This window comes from Conger conger, chromosome 6, assembly GCF_963514075.1.
Source record: "Conger conger chromosome 6, fConCon1.1, whole genome shotgun sequence".
In the NCBI taxonomy this organism is placed as follows: domain Eukaryota; kingdom Metazoa; phylum Chordata; class Actinopteri; order Anguilliformes; family Congridae; genus Conger; species Conger conger.
The window spans coordinates 27,658,408-27,680,763 of NC_083765.1; the positions used below are offsets into that span (position 1 = coordinate 27,658,408).

Below are 22,356 nucleotides of genomic sequence, written 5' to 3' on the forward strand. Positions count from 1 at the left end.
GAGTACTGTATATTAACATATTGTAGTGTATGGAGTGCCTACAGCATATTATACACAACTATGCAGAGGAATTTGCGTGTGTGTGTGTGTGTGCGTATCAGAATGTACAGTGGAAGGTAATAAGTATTTCTGCACATGTATAGTGAGTGTGTATTAGGATATGCAGGATAGGAGTTTGGTACAGAGCTCGTGTAGAGCACAGTATGTGTGTGTATTAGAGTAGAAGGTAAAAGGTAAAGTGCAGAACAGTGTGGTATATGTACAGTACAGTATGTGCCCTGGTCCCACTGCTCAGAGAAGAGGGGCCCAGCGGGTAGGTCACCCCGGCTCTGCTTCAGACACAAAGCCTTCCGCTGATCTGCCAATAACAAACCCCCGTTATTTATTTACTCTCCTTTACTTACCACAACACGTAGCGTTAGCCGTCCCGGTGGCAATACATCAAAACCAGAAAGTGTCCACAAGTATCCCAGTGGTAAGCACATTTCAAGAGCACAGAATACATCTGCATACCAAAGGTCTGAACACAACTTTCATAGTCACAGAGTTGCCTGACACACACACACACACCAAACACACAAACCCACACATGCACATACACACACACACCCACACACCTCCACACTCTTGGCAGACAGTCATTTGAAGGTAAAGCTCTGAATACCTGGGCAAACCACAGCAGGTTATGGCTAAAATCTTGCAATGATTAAACACACGCAAATACTAATGAAACGCTCAGCATCGATGGTGTGTTACCTGAACAAAAAAAACCATCTGAACTGGACCATCCGGGGGGCCCCTGAAGGCGTAAGTTCTTCCAGGCTAATTACACGGGCTCATGCGCGTAATTCAAGGCCACAACACCCAGCGCACGGCCTCCACAGCCTGCACGGCCGGTAAGGCTTTTTATGCAGTTATGTGTGCGATTTAAGGAAGAAAAAAATGTCAGCGCTCAAATGTTCAGGCTTCAAGGTCAAAATAAATCGCTCTGAGAAGTAGAGAGGGCCCGCGTAATAGGAAAACAGCACACTATTACCAACACACCGTTTCCCTATTTAATCCTCCCACAGAGAATCCCGGAACATTATTAAGACTGAGAAAATGATATTCCAGTTTGACCACAGGAATCTGACAGGAGAGGTGGGTCCACAACGCGCAAGAAGGCTTAATGGGGCTTAATGTATGGATGTGGCCTCGTTTTTAAGCTGTCTGACAAACGTGCGAAAATGTAAGGTATTCATATGTATATAATTATTTCACAATGTGGTTACAATTGCCAGGATATTTTAAACAGGGCAACTTATGTGTCTTTGTTGACTGAAGATACTCTGCTCAGAGGGGTCATGTTTACAGGCATTAAAATATGCAGTCACATGGAATATGTGGTCATACAATAGGAACACAAGTTTTACTGTCTGTCAAAACTCTACATCGCTAAATTTTAACCCATATGTTTTCAAAGACAAGATCCTATATAGATAAATTCACATTTGAAGCCATACATTTTAAAATATACTGCTCTGTAATTTGAAATTGTGTGAAATTACAGTGCCAGTCATTGAAATGTGCAGTTTGACTGGAAAATGTGTGCGATATATTTTTTCAATAACAGCAGTGACAGTATCCTGCTGTCCTCCCTCCACTGAAGTTAGTTAGCTAGGATTAAAGGAACACTGCTCTAGAAAACATATTGTTTGATAATATAACATAACCAGCCAGATAACAAAAAGGTTAGCATATAATTTATAGCACATGCAGTATAGTGCAGTGTGAGTGTACAATATCTAGTTAGCTGGCTAAGTGACCAGGTTACAGTAAGAGGTACCAGGTTACAGAATGACCAAGGCCTACCTAGGCTGTAGAATCCACCTCTACCTGTGTCTATTGTCCAGCTGCATGACAAGCTGTCATAGGCTACACATACATAGAGGAAATCATATTTCAGTTCTCTGTGACAAGGCTGCCTGGTCCATATGAGAGTGAGAAGGAAAGAGGATACGAGGCTTTAAATATGTACCATACCCAAACACGTGTATGTCTCCCACTGCGATATTCTCAAGTAAAAGTTGAAAAATTCATAACATCCCAAAATTTGGGGATAATCGTCACAATTGCCTACACAGAAATGTTTACGGCTCCTGGGTTTGATACAGGAGTTGGGTTCCTTTTGATCCCTCTATTGTAGAGATGATAACTAGGCTGGCATGGAAAAAGGGTTGCACAATGATTCTGGTGAAGCTGAGTCGGAGAGGACAATCTGTTCCACTGGAAGGCTGATCTTTTCAAATGTAATTGAACAACAGACAACTGTACCCTATAGCTTCTTGTCCTTAGCAACACTGTATGTAAAATAGACCTCATTATTACAAAGTGTGTGTATTGCACTAAGGGAAATATTTACAAAGAGTTGCAGGATCTGATTAGGGTGTTGGTACAGGGAGCTTGTGCAATCAACCAACACTAAATGACCAACAAGGCAAACAACAGCTAGAAAAAGTAATAAGCAAAAAATAAAAGAAAGAAGAAAAATATACTTCTTAATACATCCGATGCATTTCATAAAGCAAATATAGACTGAGGTAAATCAATCTATATAATAACAGGAAATAAAATTTAGGCAGACATGGTTAGTCATGTACTAGCACTAGCAGTAATCAAAACACTGGAAATGCAGGAACACAATGTCCTCTTGCCTCCATTTAATATAATTTATTTCTGGATTTTTCTTTCTGGATTGCACGACAAATGAAAAAGAATGTAAATGAAGCAGATGCATCCAACGGTGCTGACATACACTGTATTTAAACACCTTTAGAAGAAATTCTCAAACTGACAATACACATTTAAAACTACTGGACCCAGCTATTCATTTACCACTCTCCCAACATGACACAGAGCTGGATATAGTGTTTAGATCTGCTTCCTGCCCCCCCTCCCTCCTCCCCCCACGAGCCTAGATATTCCTGCAGGTGTAATGACTGCATCAAACTATGGCAATTCTGTCATTTATTTCACTCCAATCTATTTACCAGGGCACCTAGCATTGAATGGAGAGGACAATGTGCCTGTAGTTAAGACAGTCAGTCAGTTGATTTATTTTGGGCATGTTACATGTGTCCACATTAAGAAAGGACACGATTCTCTAATGCGGAGAAGATGGCAGGGCTAGGGGTGGTGTTTCAGAAAAGCCCATTGCAGGAAACACACAGCACACTCTGTGTGGACTTTCTCATGTTCCCTTGTGAGAAGCCAACTAGGAAAACCAACAGAACAACCAGCATCTATGAGCCCCTCACTGTACTGTACATTCCCACAAATTCTTCCGTTTCATTGTTTTTCCTTACAAAGTATTCTGTGAAATTCAACACACAGTAAATTTAACTTGGTATAATGGTAAAAGTGGAAATGCCAACCATTATCTCCTTGTCATTTACACAATTTGTTTAACACTGGACTAAACTTTGTCTCACTAAAATATTGTGCGTAATTCTGAATGTCCAGGATCATGTGCAGTAGCAGTCAAGGCAGTCAGTGCACCCCACCAAAAGAAGCACGTGCACTTCTTCAACGTTAATCAAATGTGTCATGTTCCATGTGCAGTATGAACAATCTGTGCGCAAAACAACAGTCTAGCCAATGGGTGCATTCAGGGCTGCACTTGGGGGTTGATGGGAGAAATGGCTCAGGGCATGTTAGCCCTACAACAGCCTCCAGCTCTGTACTAAATCACCTGTCGTTACCCCTCTGAAGATTTCCGAGTCCAGCCCAGAACGTATTACAAATGCGGATGATTGAAGGCTAACAAGAAAGAATCAGTTCTGCCAAAAAAAAAGAAAAATATCTTCTCTGTTTACATCATAAATGGAGTTTCCAAGGTCGGCGCTTTACTCTCCTGTGCCTTGCAGGCTTTTCTCTGGAGAGCGATGTACAAAAATAGGGCCACCACAGAGGCGACGTTCCCAAAATTCTTTCAGGAGAAAACAAACAACGCTATCATCAAATCAACAACATGGCTACTCAGCTGCACAACATCTCCTCAAAATTATTTCAATGAAAGGACTGTCTGAAATTGGAGCCTTGCCAAGGAGGACAGTGGCACTTTAAATTGTGTTAAAATCACACGCATTAGGGTGCCAGTCTCTCAGCAGCAGGGCAAAAACTACACTACACAACTATTGTGGGTATCGTGCTGTATTCAGCCCAGCGAGTTGCATGTCTTCTTTAGCAGGAAACACGGTTATCTTCTCATTTATTCAACGTTTTTGGAAAACTGACATGGTCAGGCGTATCCTCGATTTTATCCAAGAATAAATATTTTTTATTTTGCATTATGATGCATGTCTTTTTCATAAAAGGGATGCATGACTTTGACTCCACGAGGCTTCCCCTGAACAACATTACTTTGTTCTACCATGATCAAGTGAAATCACATCTAAAGGCTGTAAAAATAAAACAATTCTAAATTTATCTTCAGTCGCTGAGCCAAAGCCAGCTCCAACAGCTCTCCGTCAGCTAAAGAATAGAAACTGGACACAACAGTCTCTGGAGGAGTGAATTTGGATGTTTTTAAGAATTTGCGAGGAATCAAGCCAATTTCAGTACAGCTTCAACAAAAAGACAAAAATAATGAAAAAAGACTCCATGTGTCTCTCTGGACGGTTAGTATCCCCACACTAGCAGAGCTCCTAAATCATTCTGCATGGGGGGGCTGCCTGTGATGGTTTGTCAAAACAAGCTCATTGGCTGAAAGTGATTTTGATGCTGCAGCCCCTGAAGGGTAATACTCTTACATCTAGCAGATAGGTGAAGGCACTGAAATACCCTCTTCCCCCTATCCCCGATAATGCAGACTGTGCACTGGGGAGCAGCCGACCAGCGCAACACAAGCAGCGTTTTAATCGAGTTATTCAGCAATGGGCCTCCCCCGGCTGCTTCCTTTATAGAAAAGTTAGATTCCCCATTGCACCCAGCAGCGCTGCTTCTGAATGTAAAGTCTGCTGAAGACACCCACGCAAATACATAAAGACTGCGTGGCCCTACCACAATGACTTGATATAAACAATTTGGGGTATTTTATTGATTTGAACAGTTCTGAATCGTACTTTTCAACAATGCTATGTGCTTCACGTCTGTTGCGACAGCAAGACCAAGGCTCTGAACTCTGCAGCCAACTCATAGGAACCCAGTCATTGTACTGCAAGCTGTTCCTCCTCGAAGTGTAAATTTCAACTGGCCAATCTGTGTGGCAGATGCCCATTTTGCCCTCCATGTAACCTGCAACCAACTGCGTTTCCCACAATCCATCATGAGTCCCGTCACCCGATATGATCCCATAACCAACAATTTATTTCTCCCATAATCCACTACTCCTCCTATAATCCACAGTGACTCCCATAACCCAATATGAATCCCATAACCTACAATTGACTGGTTCTCCCATAAGCCACTACTTCTCCAATAATGCATTGTGACTCACATAATCCATTACTTCTCCCATAACACACAGCGAGTTCTTTAACCTCCTCTGACTTCAATAACCTGCCATGGCCCCAATAACCCCATAACACCCCATAAACCCAATGACTCAGTGACTCCACTAAAGAACCGAAATGCCCATGATCCGCTGGGACTCCTGTGATTCACCCAAAATGACATGACCTTTTGACAGCTTAACACCAAATGTTAAAATGTATGATGTCACTAGCAAACATTACCCATATTTGCTGTGGTATCATTAGCTACGGTATGAGAAGTTTATGTGACAAAGCCTGAAATAACTAAAAATTGGAAATAGCTATAAAACCCCTCCAGAATAGTGGGGGTCTAAGATCATAATTCCTCCATCCATATCGTAACCTTATCCTTCATGAACAAAAATTCCTAACTGATCCTCAATCTTTTCTGAGATGTTGGGAGGACAATTTATAAGCTAAAATTCTCAAATATACCTTCAAACAGTATCTTGATGCATCTAGTTCTGAACAAATCTGAACAATAATAATGCATTTTACTCACAAAAACATACTTGTCTTTACTTCTGGTCTCTTTTTCTTGACAACTGAATGACTTTTCCCCAGGGTGGCCAGGTTCCACTGAACGAGGTCTCACCTTGTGGCCAAAGGGACTGTGGAGAATGAAGGGTCCAGACTATAAATATCACCTTTCAATACCTCTGGCACTTAGAGCCCTAAACCACAGTCTGTGATTATGTGCTGAGATGTGTTGCTCTACGTCATGCTGCATCATGAAATGCATTGTGATGATGCGTTCTGAAAGGTTATTGACAATATTTCAGGCCTACTGGAACACCAATCATTGAAGCCACAATGTGTCTTTTTTCACAGTTTCATATACAAACCTGATTATTTAGATTTAAAAAATTTTTTTGTAATAACTGATGATCAGCAGCATAGGGCAATAACTCCATCAGAAACTCTTTCTGATCTGCAGAGCTCTTGACCACACATCAGAAGCAAAGGGGAAATAATTTGATCCACGTTTGCAATGCGACCCACTGCCTGGAGGAGACTGAGAGGAAGTGTCCTGATGGTTAGTGTGCATTCCTCAGGACAGACAGGTCATGGGGTCTGTCCCATGAGGAGCTGAATTAGCCCGGTTTCCCCGGTGCTGGGGTAATGTAGCCACATAGCTCCAAAGCCACATCTCAGGGGGTGGACAAACACCTGGATGGGGGAAGGGGGTCATTTGAATGAGATCCAGTCTCCCCCATACGTCCCCTCTTTCCAGCAGACACCACATAGGGAGGTAGCCGCAACAAACAGGACCAACTCTGAGAGCCTTCTGCCCTCTTCTGCAAAACAATCTGTTAGAATGTGAGAATTATATGCCCAGGATACTAGCCTGCATGACAGCATAAAACAGAGGAAAAGCTTTTTGGACTGGTTACAAAACCTGAGCATTCAGAAGTGGCCAGAGACAATATGCGGGCTCGGTGTGTCCAACTAAACTCTTTCTCCAAGGTTTCCATTCGAAGACATGACATAAATAGCCATGTTTCTTAAATCTTAGAGGCAGTTTTGGGTTTTGGAGCTGGGTCTATGCTTTGAACTTAGCAGCCATGTTAGGCTCTCCTGCTCTCTCTGATACACAGAGACTTCCCTGAATCATAGAGTCCGTTATTTTTTCAAGAGAGGTGTAACCTGCCGTCTCGCCCACTTTTCACCTGTAACCAGACCAGTTTCTTCCCAGACATTCACCATTCTACTCCAGTGTCACTTGAACAGGCCATACTGGTCAACTGAAGATTTTTTCACTTCAAACTGGATGGCTGTTGACATGACCACCCTCCACTCACCCCCCCCGACCTCGCCTGTCAAAATATCCAATTTTCTACACAATTTTCTCCTCTCCTTTGCGAATCATTTGCCAAAGGGCCAGCTGGTTCAGTGAGTCAATAAAATCCAGGGAACAGAAAGGCCTTGGTTGAATAATAATAGACAGCTTGTAAAAATCGGCACTTTAAGCCATTTTAAAGTATTTTTCTTGCACATTTTTAATGGCAATGACTCCATAATTTCCTTTTAACTTTTCTTCAGCTGTTTGTATGTTTGTGGTAATGCACAACAGAGGAAGGTAAATGATGAGCCTTTGTTTCATACAACAGGACAGCTCTTACCTTCATACAAAATTATATTTTGATATTTGAATTGACAAAAGTCAGTGAGATCTGTAAAAATGCTGTAATTAATTACATTTTTAATACATCACTGAGCTGAAGTCTTGTGAGTTTAGACAAAGATTTGAATACACAGTGACATTTAACTGTATGCTGACATATTAATCAGTGGAGTACAGCTTTGTGCAATCAAGTTAAAGCAGTAGAACAGACTGATAGACTTTATGCTATATTTAGACGAAAAACAATTAAAATGGCTTGGGGATTGTGCACAATAGGGGCATGTTTTCAGACTTTTTTCTTTCCTAATCCGATTAATTTAAAATGTCAATTTCGGTGACCTCTCAATGTGACGAAAATATCCTTCCCTTGAGACCAATGATTTCCGTATTTTCAACTCATGCCAACAAGCTGGCTACAACTAGGAACAATTAAAAGAAAACAAACAGCCATCATGATTATGTAGAGCCAATTCTGCCCCTGGACAAAGTAGAATCCTGAAATTATAGTCACACTAAATATGTTTTCACATGACCAGTAGTACAACAACTGGAATTGAATCCATAGTCCTGGAATTTAAACATAACATCTGAATGACCAGACATAAAAGCCAATACATTGGACTCACCAAAGTGTCTGCAGTCTGCAGTGGATTCCTTTAAATCAGCCAATTAAGGCTTTGAAAACAGTGTGTGGGGATTATTTAGCCAATCAACAACTTAAATGAATCACTAACATTTAAACACACTGAAATCAGCAGACACTGCAGCCCTTCAGGACTGGATTCTGTCACCCATGCAGAGAGTGAGAGAAAGAGAAAGAGAGATAGAGAGGGGGGTCAAGAGAGAGAGGAGGAGAGGGAGAACAGGGATTAGGGAGATGTTTCAGTGTTTGGTAAACAAACAAATAGCACATGACCTTCATGCACTATCATTTTTGAAAAGGTTATAAGATTGTATAGCCATTTGGGGGCTTCTGTCAGTAAAATGATGTCCAGGGAAGCCCAGTGAGGTGATCCATGTGGAGAAGGAATGGCAGTGGTGATAATGAGGAGGACATTGAGGCCTCTCCTCAGCCAAAGCCTGGGCCTATGCCAGGCCTGGGAGTCAGCAGGGAAGGACTCATACATGCCCACACACACATACACATACACACACACACACACACACACACACACACACACGCGCGCCCACACACACCCACACACGCACAAACACGCACAGGCACACACAGACACAAACACACACACACACATACACACATATACACACATACATACACACTCACAAACACGCACGCACAGACACAAACACACACACATACACACACACACACCCACACACGCACAAACATGCACACACGCATGCACAGACACAAACACACACACACACACACACACACACAAACACACACACACATACACACACACACAAACACACACACACGCACGCAGATACACACACACGCACATACACACACACACACGCACGCACGCAAGCACACACACACGCACATGCACACACACACATGCACACACACATGCACGCATATACAGGCACACACACATGTGCATGCACACACACATGCAGACACACATGCCTGCACACACACACACACGCACACACACATGCATGCACACACACACACACATGCACGCACACACGCATAGACACACATGCATGCATACACAAATGCACACACACACACAAGCATGCATGCACACATACCCACACACACACAGAATCTCACCCACACACATACAAAACAACAGAAATAGCTTCAGTGTCCAAATACTAATGGATTGCACTGTATAAAATCTGTGACATATGATATGAATATAATGAAACTAAAACACGCTGGGATAGTTTTATAATTGCTTTGTGACAAAATGACAATGCAAACAATGTTAGGTCAACTAGTCTAAATTATGGCAGAAATGAGAAACGTCATGAAAAAAACATAATTTCAGCACATTCCTTTTAAGGTGAAAACTCTCATAAAAACCGTACATGTCGCATTGATAATTCATATGTGGAGAGTTAGGATATGATTCATCCTATTACAATGTCATCTCCTGACCATGCATGCTTAATTAAGCATTTACTTCCAGTGTTAGTGGTCATTACCTGGAAAATGACAGATCACTGGAAGTCATAAGTCAGGCGTCTCCACAGATGGTACTTAATGAGGTGTGGAGATGGGCGAGCAGTCGGCACCGGGGCAGGCAGAGCACAGGCACAGCGAGGCCTGGTGCCAGCACTAATACCTTCCAGTTACAGGGCAGCTCTGCCTTTGTCTGCGCGGCCCCGCTAGTACGTGAGCCGGGGCTGAGAGCTGACCTAGGTTAAAAGCCCTCGGATTGGGCCGACTGCTTCGGCACTTACTTTCTGTTAAAAATACATGACCCGGGGAGACGGTGGGGCCACGGACTGTAGGATCTGTCTGACTAACAACCCTATGTGTGAATACCCCCCCCCCCTCCACCCCCGCCTCACCCCAGCAGACCTTCCCATGTAGCCACCATTCCCCACCATCATACTTTCTATACTATGATCCCATCTCTATCTGCAGCCTCTGCTTTCCTCCTTAAAGTGAAAAAAGACATACAGAACTCGCTGCCTGCTTAAATGAATCAAAATACATGTGTGCAGCACTCGGTCTGAATAATATGTACAGTAGGACGCAATGTGAATGTTCAGTATTTGCACAAAATAATCTCTTCAAATACTAGTGTATGCTTTCAAAGTGAGATTTATGGATGTGCCAGCCGATAAGCTCTCTGATGCGCAAATCTCTTCGACCTTGCTCCCCCCCAACCAGAAAAGGAGAAAAGGCCAAAACTGTAGAATAGAGCCATTCCACAAACAAAAGGTAAATAAAAATGCAGGAAATGTAAACTTGCTCATGTCATGCCAGATACAATTCAAAAGAGCTCAGAGCCGAGTGAATGAACATCAGATTCATTCAGGAGATTTCAAAAGCATTAACTGAACATGAACGTATTTTAATGCCATTGCATTCATCAGTCTAACGCAAGATGTCAGACAATGGAAAGATGGTGGACTGAGCACAACTGCCTCCTTTTCACTTTCCCATTAAATAAGTGAAGGAAACTGCTGTTGTTTATGACTGATTTCAAGGGTGCCCTTCATTCTGAAGTTGATTATGATAATGGCAGATAATTGCAACGTTTTTCATCTCTAATTATTCATCAGCATGCTCAAAGATGATCGCTAATTGCCAAACATCTTTCCAACTCACAAAATTAAAAAAACATAACTTTTTGAAAATGGGCTTAAAAATCTGATGGTTTTCCCCTGTTGCGACATTGTACTAATTTTTACCAAGGATCTATATAACAAATATAGTACTGAAGAGAGTAGGATGCAGTCTGTGAAGTGCTATAGGAATGAGTGCTCATGTGTTGAGTGTTCTGTGGCTCTATCTTAAAAAATACGCTGACTCATTGGTGTCTTATGAGAATATGGCAGAAACACAAAATATATCTCCAGCCTTGCATGGCAGACAGAAAGATCAATGACAGAATTTTCTGGAACCTTCTTCAACAGTTGGGAATAAATAAACGCTGTCTGGATAACGCTGGGTAAATGAAATACACTGGTCTCCTGTAGAGTGTGGAGAAGAGATGGATGCACGCACATCCAGAACGATTACAGATGCGAGGTGAAGACGATGGAAACCACATGAAGAAAACACCTGCGCGCTGTAGTCGCTCCAGAATGTGACGTCTCACTGTGCAATCACGAGACAAGCTCCTCAACCGCACAGGGAGAGGCCTCACCTGACAAAGACCTGTATTGTCAAACGCTATCTTGAAATGTTGCGATAAAGCGTCACATTCGGGGCAGACAGCAGTGCCATTTGTACTCTCCCGTATGGTCTAAAGTAGCGAAGCACCCGCTGTGTGTAGGACACAAACTGCCCAAGAGCTGGTCCGAACATCAGGTGAACAAAGCTCAAAGCTCTTTGAGCATAAACATGGGGAACTACATTGGAATGCCCCATTGATGTTAAAGGGAAACAAGGCACTGAGCATTATTACTGTGCCTAATGGAGCATCACTACTGCATCCACCATGTTCATTTCAGTTACAATTACACTCCCCTACCTGTTAGATTTCAATGGGACTGCTTACACTGCAAAAACCAAGAGTAAACCAAGAGTAAATCCCATCAAGTAGTTTAGTCTTATACTGTATTTAGACTTGTAGTGTGCTGTATGTGGACCTGCTCCTCCTTCAGTAAAATACGACCGTGGCTCCTAAAACGTTTTTGAACCAGAAGCGAGAAACAGGCCCAGACAAGGGGTCTGTGCATCGCATGAATAATAATGAAAACTATTAAAGAAAAAGAAAAAAAAAAGTCCAACTTCAGCTATACTGATGAAAATGTCAAGAGTTATTGCAAATGGGCAGTAATGAGACATATCTCTTGATGCGAAAAGTCCACAGCCTAGACTGACTGACTGACTGAATACAGTTGAACTTCAAATTTGTAGAACACATTACGGTAAATTCTGAGGGTGTTGAATATGATATGTGGAAAACTAAACCCGACTGAGCACTTTATTAAGTATTTATTAGACTTATTTTTTAGACTTGTTGGTCTTTGCTGCAAAGCCTATCCACTTAAGAGGTTTGACGCGTTGTGTGTTCAGAGATGCTCTTCTGCATACCACTGATGTAATGTGTGATTATTTGCGTTACTGTCACCTTCCTGTCAGCTTTGACCAGTCTGGCCCTTCTCCACTGCCCGCTCTCATTAACAAGGCGTTTCTGTCTGCAGAACTGCTGCTCACTGGATGTTTTCTGTACCATTCACTGCAAACTCGAGAGTCTGTTATGCGTGAAAATCCCAGGAGATTCAGTCGTCTCTGAGACATCGAAACCACCCTGTCTGCCACCAACAATCATTCCACAGTCAAAGTCACTTAGATCACATTTCTTCCCTATTCTGACATTTGATCTGGAAAAACAGCTGAACTGCTAGATCATGTCTGCATGCTTTTATGTCTTTAACTGCTGCCTCCTGATTGGCTGATTATACATTTGCATTTAGTGTCCAGGTCTACCTAGTAAAGTGCTCAGTGAGTGTATATCACTTTCACAATGACTTATAATATTTAAATAAACACACAACAGTTATCAGCACAATCAACACAAAATGGTTTCTAAGAGTTGATACAGTACATGCGTGTGCATGTGCGCATACGTGTACACTTGGGCCCGTGTGCCATTTTACCTACAGTTTAGCGCACGCTCAGTCACACAGACATGGCGATGCCTTTGATCCCTGAAGGCTTGGGAGTGTGGGCGGGGGAGGACAGACCGATGGAGCTGTCACGGCCTCGGACACTACCCCATTATCAAAGAGCTGGGCAGCTGTCCCTGAGGTGCTCCTGCAGATACTCCGGGGCACAGTCCACACCCATTTCACACATCCCACTCCAAGAGGGAAACTCCTGAGGGCCAAAAATGTCCACATTCTATTTCGAGACAGGTGATATTTCAGTACCAAAAATTGCAGTTTTTTTCCGTTATGGCTGCGGTGTATATTTCTTCACCCACTTCGTGGGTCTCTTCAGCTGAATCTAAAGTAGATTGTGAAACGTGTGCCTCCAGATCTGTGAACGCGCCTACGCTGATAGAGGAAGTCAACAAATAAGACGCATCATAACAGGACCAGAAATACTACTCCTAAAAATATATATTTCTGGCACCTGTGTTATCAAATTATATACAACACTGGGAAAGTAGGTTGACTTATTTACAATGCCGCTCGGCGTAACTAATAAGGCTTGGCAAGGGATCATGCAAGCATACAAAGGCATGCGGTTCTATTAAAATTCTAATAACAGCCATTCAATTACAGATAAATGATTTTCACATTGTATGTTGGAGAAAATGGTCTTATAAGTTCTGGGTTCTGATTTGAGAAATGAGCCCAGACTGCTCAGCTGGAGTTCTCCATTGAAGCCCTTTGAATCCTCACATCAAATTACCCTGCCATGCTTTCAGGCGTCCGTCTGAAGGTCAAAGCCACCCACTTCAGCAATGGATATTTCATTGGTTGGAAAAAGGAGAAATTAAACTTTGTGTGCTGTAGTACATTGTGCGAAATCTGTGAAGAAATGCTTTCTGTTGGAGCTCAGAAAAGCTTTGTCTTGTCTTGAATGAAATTGGAATAAGACTGGAAAATAAAGATAGACAAATAGATGTGTTTCGCAAAAATCGTTTTGGTTTTGCAGCAGGTTTCTTTTTTTTTTGTCCTGGACGAGGACAAAGACATCCCATGATGGCTTGTAGCAACATTTACCTTGCTGGAGAAGGGAATACCTCGCTATTTCTGTTGAATCATAACTCATTGTCGTGTCAATGTTAAAAGCACATTTTTCCATTCAAACTGGTTCCAACCATTTGTGCAAAGAACAAGAGTAAGAATAAAAAAGATCCAAGCTTCTCCCATCTTTGGAGCAGCCAATTCAGTCCAAAAACTATATAAAAATATAAACCCAGATGCCGATGTATGCAGCAAGGTCAAATGTGCTGGACAAAACAGAGTGAGCAGGGTTGGACAGCCTGCGATGAGGTGGTGAATAGTGGTGTTTTGGGATGATCTCCGCGTCACGTCAGGACAAAGCGAGTGCGTAGCCGCTACGACACGTTTGTATTTTAAGGGGTTGCTGACAGAGCTGGCCCTTGATACAGCCAAGGATAAACCCACACAGAGCAGCTTGCATAATAAGCACTGGGTATGTAGCGCTGCATCCCTATTACTTTTCTCATTGTCAAGACAGGGAGGAACCTTGGTGCTTCTAAATATTGCTTAATGTGCGAGAGAGTGCATTGTTCAAGCAGACAACCGGAGACCAAGAGCTGCAAAGACTGCCTTCAGAATCGCACAAAAATTCCCCAAGTCCTTTATTAATTGTTTCCATTCCAAGAACAACAGGGTGGATTCAGGGACTGATTTTAATGAATATTTTTCCAGTGTTTCTTCCAGTCAAACTATTTGCAAATGCCATGCTGCTGGAGTATAACCAGCCAAAAAAATCAAAGAAAATCTGCTGTCGAAAGAGAGGCTCATCTCTCACAAAGACAGCTGGCAACCTGTGGCCGTTTCACAGGGTAACTGCATACCAAAACTCACAAAATGAGTAGTGCCATACCAAAACTCCCAAAAGAGTCTACAAAATGTTTCTCTTGACAACAATTTAGTTGCTCTAAAGCTACGTATTGTGGTACACTTTACAAGCGGGTGGTTTGAATATAGATTTTGGGGGAAAGAAATGCTTCATAAATGTGAATTTTTAATTGAATTACCCTTGGAGACTACTTATTTGCATATTATGAATATGGATCAGCACATTTCTCAGTGCTGTGTCCACTAGTTGAGGTACAAGAGAGGCTGCCAATCTCAATAAAAAAGTATTTATAACATAACATAGTGGTGAGATTCAGCCCAGCAATGCTTGCCTTTTCCTCCCACTAAAGTGTACCTACTGCTTAGCTTGCCTAAAAGCGAAATAGTATCTAGCACTGTATCAAGCCTGGTCTAGAAATCTTCCAGTGTTTCTGCCTCCACTCCATGTTCTTTTACCTTAAACCCTTTGTAATTGCAGGCAAAACATATCACTTTCCAATGTCCAGTGCAAAACACTACATTGACCATAGTGCACTTATTTCATGACCTTAACAAGTATAGGGGAGCGTAACCTTTTTGTGTAGTTCCCAGCTTCAAAACATTGTGTGAGTAATGGCAACCAACGTAATGTTTTAGCTTTATGCATTAGACAAAAACAGCCTGATAAGAAACAACACTTGCGTAAACCTGTGACAGAAAGTGTAGGAAAATTGCGATTTGTTTTAGATAGACTCAGACCAGTTACATGGCTGAAGGGGTTTCGATACAAATCTCATGCCTACGTATTATATTTTGCCTCAGGATAAGCCACGGTAACCAATAAATCAAATTAGAAAGAATAATCATCCACAGCCGGAGAGTCAAGACACACTCAAGACATGCTTCACGGCAGAACTCAAGCGCACGGTGAAAAACAGCCCTGTCCCCTTGTAAACAGACATGAGGAGGATGAAACCACACCAAGGTAAAACAGGTTTGTCAACTTCGCAGGATACCGGATCGCCCACACGTTCTGAAGAAGGCGACTGCTGTCGCAGATGCAGGCAGCAGCCTTATCCTCAGTCATCATCGCTCGCTGAGAATCTGCTCACAACCGTAACCGGCCTGAGCCAGAGTGCACAAACACTACATTATCGTCCCTACATTTCAAGCACACCAGCCATTACAGATGGATGGAATTGTGTGTGCGTGCGCGCGCGTGTGTTTGTGTGTCCATATTCTTTCCATTTTTTTTTCTGGTCTCATGATGAATTGCTGACTAAATCAGCTTTTATTTTTATTTCACAGCAGTTTCAAATGTCAGACATACGTGTCTGACTGAATAACCATCACGAGGGTTATAAAAACTCGACTTCTATTCCTTGCATTTACCGTACAAGAGACAGTGTGAAGCACCAGACACTCCTCTGTCAAGGCAACACATTGGCAGAGAAACATTTCATCTAGTCTGATTTCAGCCACAGAACCCCAGGACACAATAACTGGACTATTTCACATTGCTCACTACTCACAGGGCAGTGTTTGGTGATTTTATGAGGTTATTTGTCCAATATTAAGAGGTCAATTCATCTTCACTGAGTTTCCCACAATGCCAACAGTAACATTTCAGCCTTAAAACCCAGTTACCTTGAAAAACATACAGTATAACAGAAGACAAGAGGCTAAACGGAAGGCTCAACAAAGAAGAACATGACATATACTAGCCTAGAAGTCTACCAATATTAAGAGTTACTGGTATAAAAGTCAATGTTCTTAAGGTCAGGAAAGAGTCAAGAAAAAACAAAAAACCTTTCTTTTAATAATCCGTCCACTGTTTTTCACTTTTTCTCAGTGGAGGCATCTGGAGCTTTATAATAAAGGAAACTTTTACCTGCTTTACATCTCGACCAACTGCACACAAGCTCCAAGGCTGAGCCACCTTTCAGAAAACCTTCCCCATTACCCTTAGGTCATCAATTCTGATTGGAAAGCTGACCTCTATTTTCTTCTCCTTTTTGTACAGCTTTGACAGGTTCACCTAAAGTACTGCAAGTAATGTGCAACCTGAATCATCCCACCAATAATCAAGAAAAACCAAAGCTGTCAATGGGATTCAATGAGAGATGTTTTATTTTTCATTTAACCTCATGTTTATTTGAACCATACATTACAACATTACACATTTTAGGCAGTGATAATTATTCAGCTGCACTTCACTGCTTTCCCTCATGCATTTATACATGTGCTGTGCTCACCAGTACATTTTTCAAGTGCTATACTGTACATATTAAGCTGGGATAATTAGTCATAATTAGTCAATTGGACTTATTATATTGATGTTTTTATTGTCCCCAAAAATCTATACCACTGGCTTCTGTTATTAGCCAACTATTTAGCTTTCAATAAATTATCTTGCTGGTTGTCTTCTTTGTTTATTATTAGAAGTCCAAGAGTAACATATTCTGGGAAACTTTAGTTAATTCTGCAATTTTCCTAGCAAAAATGCATAGAGGTTAAGGTGAAATCTGATTAAACTTTGTGGGATTATTTAAGGATGGTAGAAATTGCATGCTCTGTGAAAATGGCTGTGACTTACAATCAATCCGATTCACCAATCCCAGTCCAAAGGTTCCTGCTCCAAATCTGGCACAAATCTCCCAAATCTCCCAATAGAACCCACAGTCTACCATTATTCTCTTCCATTTAAAAAACAAACAACTAAATAAAGCATTGTCTTGTGAACCTGAAGTCTAATTGACAGCAAACTTGGCACATGACATCTTTATCCTCGTCTCCATCAAAATTATGAAAAGAAAAGTCCCTACATCAAAAAGACATGGTCACTGAAAGCAGATGTTTGCAGGATATGTGACTAAATAAACAAATGAGCCTCTTCCCTTTGCTGTCATGTCAATCATTCAAATTCGGGACGCTCTAGAGCCTCTTTGTGATTCAGAAGTGTGCCAAGTTTTAAGAAGATTGACAGGAAAACAGATTGCGATGAGTCCAGACAAGATGCAGCAGCACAGAGTCCTTCGCTGAACTAAACCCAGCGTTCCCAACACCACTCGGATGAGCCATCCGCCAATCCCACCGACAAATGTTAATAAAGACGGAGTATCGCCATGTCCTGCTTTTGGCAAAGCGTTGCATTGCGTTGTCTCCCAGATTGCAGCCTATCCATGATTGACTGTGTTTGGCGGTAATGTCTTTCCAGATTAGAAACTGTTGGATGTGAAAGCCCCAGATGGCGATTGACGGCATGTTGACAGTCCAGCCTTCAACACAGGGACAGCGACAAACTTTCTGTTCGTCTGATAAGAAGAAGGCATATTGGTTCCTTAATGTGTTTTTCTTCATTTTCACCATTCAACAAGCGAATCTTCACTTGTGCCCCGCAATCTCTGTTTAATGAAGAGCACTTGAGCATATGATTGTTAACTTTGATTGATTTATGAAATTACATCAAATGGTTTTTTTTTTTTTTTAATTGTTAAGTTTATATTGACACTTAATATTAGCTTGATAAAATACTGTGCAAACCTATTTGGTATTTTTAAAGGTCACCATTCTGAAATTATACTTTCAGGATACTGCAATGAATGAAATTACACAAAACTCCAAGCAGTGTAACTCACCCAAGATTAATGTTTTAAGTCTAAACACGTTAACTGTTCCGGTGTGTGTTTGGGTACCTCATTCTGGTATCAGATGCAGAAGTTCCATTGGCCGACTGCTGGCAGCCCCTGGGCAGAGGCTAAGGGGCTGCAGGGTCTCCCAGGTAGAGAGCCAGCAAGGTGTCTTGCCACACCCCGCTGACCACCTCTGGTCTAGTATGTCTCTGTAGTCTCCCAGCGCAAGATACATGAAACATGCTCCTCTGAACCATCAACCGTGTGGCTGAAATGGTGGAATTGCAAGGTAAAAAGCAGCAGCAGTCGAAAGCAGCACGCGTTTTGAGGGAGAACTTGCAGCCATGAGACCGGCTTAAGAATCGAATTGACCGCCAGAGTGGGCAGTGCTACCACTGATATCTATAAAAAAAATGGAGGTGATGCTACAGTGCCTAGAACAAAAAGATTTATGTGGAAAAAGATACACAGTCATAACACTTGGCTAACCGAGATCAGTGGAGGTGAAGGGCATTGCCCTGTATAAAAGTGAATTACAGGTTAAAAGCTAAAATGTCATTAGCTAAACATACTGTGGAAAGCAGGCACCTTTGCCCCTTTGGAGGGGCAAAAGGTTTGGAAGTGGGCGGAGGGTGGGTGTGCAGTGATTGGGCATTTCCACACAGTGCTCCGCTGCGCCTTTATAGGTCAAGCATGCCACTCCCTCTAACCGAGTCAATAGATCAAACCCGTTTGGGTGGCGTGAAGATGACGCTCTCCAGATTGAAACCAACAGCCCAGACCCATGGGGGTCACTGTCAGGCTGCTGTTGTTTTATGTGCCCCGGTCAAATGCGCTAACGTGCTAGTTTTAAATGATACAGTCCGGCGAAACGCCGAGTGGACCGCTCTATACAGACGGATCGATAGGCACAAAGGATGGGGAGGGAATTAGAGCCTTACCGACTTGTGTGTATTGTCCAGGGAAATTAGTTGTCCTGTTCAGCTGTTAAAACTCACACAAAGGTTTTTGTTGCTTTGATTCACCCTTAACTGTAATGGAAGCTTACGTAATGTGGAAAACTTGCAGTTGTAGGGGGAGGGTTCTTGTTTCTAAGTTCATATACTAAACAGTTCCCAGCCCCGATTCATTACCATTCAAACCCAAGACATATTGTGTGTTTTATTTAATCAATGGGAGTCTGACCAGAATAAAAAATGTAGAAAAGCATATGGGACCAGAATTTTAAATTGCATCATCAGCTTCCTATTACAGAACCTGATCACAACGTCACAACAGCAGCTTTCAGGACATAGCTCTGTGACTGCTTTGGGTACTAAGCTCTGTGACTGCTTTGGGTATTAAGCTCTGTGACTGCTTTGGGTACTAAGCTCTGTGACTGCTTCGGGTTCTGAGCTCTATGACCGTTTTGGGCTCTGAGTTCTGTGAACGCTTTGGGCTCTGAGCTCTGTGAACGCTTTGGGCTCTGAGCTCTGTGACTTTGGGCTCTGAGCTCTGTGACTTTGGGCTCTGAGCTCTGTGACTTTGGGCTCTGAGCTCTGTGACTTTGGACTCTAAGCTCTGTGACTTTGGGCTCTGAGCTCTGTGACTTTGGGCTCTGAGCTCTGTGACTTTGGGCTCTGAGCTCTGTGACTTTGGGCTCTGAGCTCTGTGACTTTGGGCTCTGAGCTCTGTGACTTTGGACTCTAAGCTCTGTGACTTTGGGCTCTGAGCTCTGTGACTTTGGGCTCTGAGCTCTGTGACTTTGGGCTCTGAGCTCTGTGACTTTGGGCTCTGAGCTCTGTGACTTTGGGTTCTGAGCTCTGTGACCGCTTAGTGCTCTGAGCCCAACCAGCCACTACCAGTGAAGTTCCCAAAGCAAGATCACACAGCATGCAGAGCTCTCCGGTACTACAAACACTGCACACACTTGTTGAGGTTTACTCACATAAAAACAAAGGTGGGCTGAGAAGAGTCATTAACGCTCCGATTTGGAGCCAACTGCTGTTCCTGAGGGAAAAAAGCCAAGAAAACGGCACTATTAAACAACTGGTACACGTTTCCCAGATCATTGTGCTTCTCTGTGTTTAATGTAGTCACCATTTCTTTACGCTTCTAATGGAACTATTGCTGAACTGAATTTCAACAGACAACAATCCTGTTGACAGAAAATAACCTTTCTGAGTACAGTCCTCGCCAATGGAGTGTTAAGATAAGGGAATGCGAAAATAATGTATGCGGTGGGTTAGGAATACTGTTTACTCAGCACATGTGTTTAAGATACGAGGCCTGGCAGCACAACTTTCAGCATCTTCACAGGGCTAAATAATTGCACCTGGTAAACTGCCAAGAGAGCAAATGAGTGCTTGTGGAACACACCGAAATGACAACTGGAGAAAACATTTACCACAACATGGCTACTGTACCAAATTCTGCAGTTCGTCATTCCCGGCGTTTCCAGCCTTCGCTGAAACTAATCCCATACACTAATTAAATGCATATTGTGAGTAATGGCAAACATCTTGCATCTGACTACAGTTGCCTACAAGTGTCCTGATGGTCCACATCAGGTCAACCAATCCTCCATTTGTTAGGCAAGATCCTTCTCAGTGATTGGCTGAATCAGGTTCCAGGTGGGAGCTGGGATCTCAGCAGGGTCCCTTAGTGATTGTCTATATCAATGGGAGGTGTGGATGGATGCTGTGTTTACATTGCTGTGTGGTTCTGTAATTAGGGGCCTGTTGTTTGCTGTACCAGAAGAGCCACAAGATCTCTACTATATAAAAATATTGATTTTGAAACACTGTAATGAAAGACTTCAGTCTGCATAAAATGCACAAATGTCTGTATTTATTTTACTGACAAAACACAGTCCGATCACGATACCAGCGGCACCATCAAGAAAACAAATACGCTTCATTTCAATTGGTTTTCACTAATAGACAGTGCTGGAATATTGTTAAACTGCACTATTTTAGGCTCCAAGGCATGCTGAACACTGCCCTCAGTCGCAGCAGCGTAGCGTTGATACCAAAACATCTTCAAATTAAATTGAATTTTTAAGCGCAGGCAAGTATCCTCAAACCAGAACATACAAATAGGTGTAGTGACTAATCTGTTGATTGACATCTAGGGACAGAAATTCCAGTCGAAGCAGAGAGCAATTATGTCTTATATTACACGTGAACAACAGCCAGCACGCACAAGTGTATTACTCAAATTAATTTAATTTGGGATGATATAATCCCAGGGAAAAACATTCCATGCACACAAAATGCACATTGCATGGTTACATGATTACAAAAAAACAGAAACAAAATATAGACGAAGAGACAATCAAATTAGCCTGGAATTAATAACGACACAAGGAGGTTGCTTTGTTGTCTTATTTGCTCTGCAAAGGACAGGAATTGAAATGACAGTCCAAGGGCTGTTGACGGCTCAAGGTTAATCACGGCTATGCTAATGGTTCTTATCGAGCCGAACACACGCTCTCAAACGCACGCTCGCGCGCTAATGAGGAGGGGCACGTGCAGACGCACATCAGGTTTCTCTTCTGGCGTGCTTCGCCGAGCCGAGAGGAAAATATGACTAATGGTGCGCAATCTCCGGGTTGCATGAAACGTGCTAATAAATCTAGCAGGATGGGGTAACATAAGCCTGAGGGTCCAGGGGACCCATGAGTCCATGTCATACTCGTCAGAAGACATCACGTTGAGCGATGCTCTCACCAGCGCCTGCAATGCAATCCACCACGGCACTTCACTGAGTAGGCCATCCAGCTGCTACCAGCAAGACAATTAAAATAAGAGTAACTAATAAAACATCTGTCAGTAATTACAGAAAAGCTTAACATACGGGCAGATTAAGACTCCGTCAGTGCTCCAAGCGCACCCTGCTTTTAATTCTTATGTTAAAGTGCCAATGCATGGCCTTCCTTGGCCCAAATAGTTCAACTAATGTTGAA

General features: G+C 42.5%; 2 protein-coding genes across 2 annotated transcripts in view; one reads left to right on the forward strand and one right to left on the reverse strand.

Annotated features, from left to right (window-relative positions):
* tenm3 (teneurin transmembrane protein 3) overlaps nt 1-22,356 on the reverse strand; it is a 252,324-nt gene that overhangs the window by 203,933 nt on the left and 26,035 nt on the right. The window lies entirely within an intron of this gene.
* LOC133131523 (uncharacterized) overlaps nt 839-22,356 on the forward strand; it is a 70,816-nt gene continuing 49,298 nt past the window's right edge. Inside the window, exon 1 of the mRNA XM_061246902.1 lies at nt 839-896. Coding sequence (XP_061102886.1) covers nt 839-896 — 58 coding nt within the window. The remainder of the gene's footprint in view (nt 897-22,356) is intronic.